The 1,263-nt window shown below is 44.3% G+C and overlaps 1 protein-coding gene across 3 annotated transcripts in view; it reads left to right on the top strand.

Annotated features, from left to right (window-relative positions):
* The window catches only part of KIAA1109 (KIAA1109 ortholog), a 299,447-nt gene that overhangs the window by 218,478 nt on the left and 79,706 nt on the right, over positions 1 to 1,263 (top strand). For all 3 annotated transcript variants that reach the window (XM_019522065.1, XM_019522064.1, XM_019522063.1), the window contains exon 57: positions 736 to 947. In XM_019522065.1, the coding sequence (XP_019377610.1) occupies positions 736 to 947 (212 nt within the window). The remainder of the gene's footprint in view (positions 1 to 735; positions 948 to 1,263) is intronic.

Below are 1,263 nucleotides of genomic sequence, written 5' to 3'. Positions count from 1 at the left end.
TGACCTAGCATATGACCTCAGACGCAGTATGCTGGGACTGGCCCTGCAGGTTGGCTCTGGAGCCTTGTGCTGGGTCAAACCCAGTGCATCAAGTATGGGACCATACACTGGCTTGGGGGGGCATGCACTGAGTCAGACCCACCACGTGGCTTCAAAGCCAGTTCAGGGTACTGGATTTGGTGTGTAGCCCCAGCACTGGTGAACAGCATCAGGCTCTACTGCCTGTGTGATGGATCAGGCTGTCTGCGTGGCCTGAGCATTGGTGTGCCAGATTGGGCCCCAGTGTCAGTGTCCAGGATTGGGCTTGTTGCGCAGCCTGATCAGTGGCAGGCTAGATCAGCCCCAGTGCCGGCACACAGGAGTAGGCCTTGCTGTGTGGTCTCAATGCTGACATGCCAGTGTTCAGGGTCAGGGTCATGCATGGCCCCCAGCCCCAGAGCATGATCCCCAGCTCCAACACCCCAGGCCTCAGTTACTTAGGTAAGGTTTTTGCGGGGGGGGTTCTATCTTTCCTGAGGTGTTTCAAAAATAGTATGTGTATATTTGGGAATGTGTTCTATGTGAGAAAATATGGTAAGTTTATAGGGATATCTGTGAATGCATAGACATACATTTATGTATATAAATGTACATCCACAATATTTAATATAGGTAAAGCAAAAAACAAAAAAAACCAAAACTTCAGCAAATTGAAACTAACAACATGGTTCAACAATTTTATTTCCTTTCTCAAAGCTGTGCTGTTTTGGCTGAATTACAAGGCTGCCTATGACAACTGGAATGAACAGAGAATGGCTTTGCATAAGGATATTCATATGGCTACAAAAGAAGTGGTAGATATGTTACCTGGAATCCAGCAAACATCTGCTCAAGCTTTTGGGACTCTTTTCCTTCAGCTAACTGTGAATGATTTGGGAATTTGTCTTCCCATCACAAACGCACCACAGGTATTAATTTTACCTGTTTTGTATCAAGGCTTTCATTAGAGAGTCTTGCCACGAGTTAATAAATAGATGAGAATCAAGTATTAAGTAAACAATTTACATAGAAAGCTGGCTAAAGTGTAAAGTGTGGTATGATAGCAAGTTATTACAAGTTGTTCTGAAAGGAGTTGATAGGAGTGATTTGCAAGCTGCAGCTCAGGTTTGGGCTTTACAGCTTCCTCATCAAGGAAGGTATCAGCTGCTCCTAAGACTGTACCTCCATAGCCGAGGTAGATTGCTTTACAGAGTGGAAAAGATTTTTTTTTTTTTTTTTTTTTTT

This window comes from Gavialis gangeticus, unplaced genomic scaffold (genome assembly GCF_001723915.1).
Source record: "Gavialis gangeticus isolate Ggan-Ray unplaced genomic scaffold, GavGan_comp1, whole genome shotgun sequence".
In the NCBI taxonomy this organism is placed as follows: Eukaryota; Metazoa; Chordata; order Crocodylia; family Gavialidae; genus Gavialis; species Gavialis gangeticus.
The sequence above is the reverse complement of the archived record's forward strand: the minus strand, read 5'-3'. Positions and strand labels throughout refer to the sequence as shown.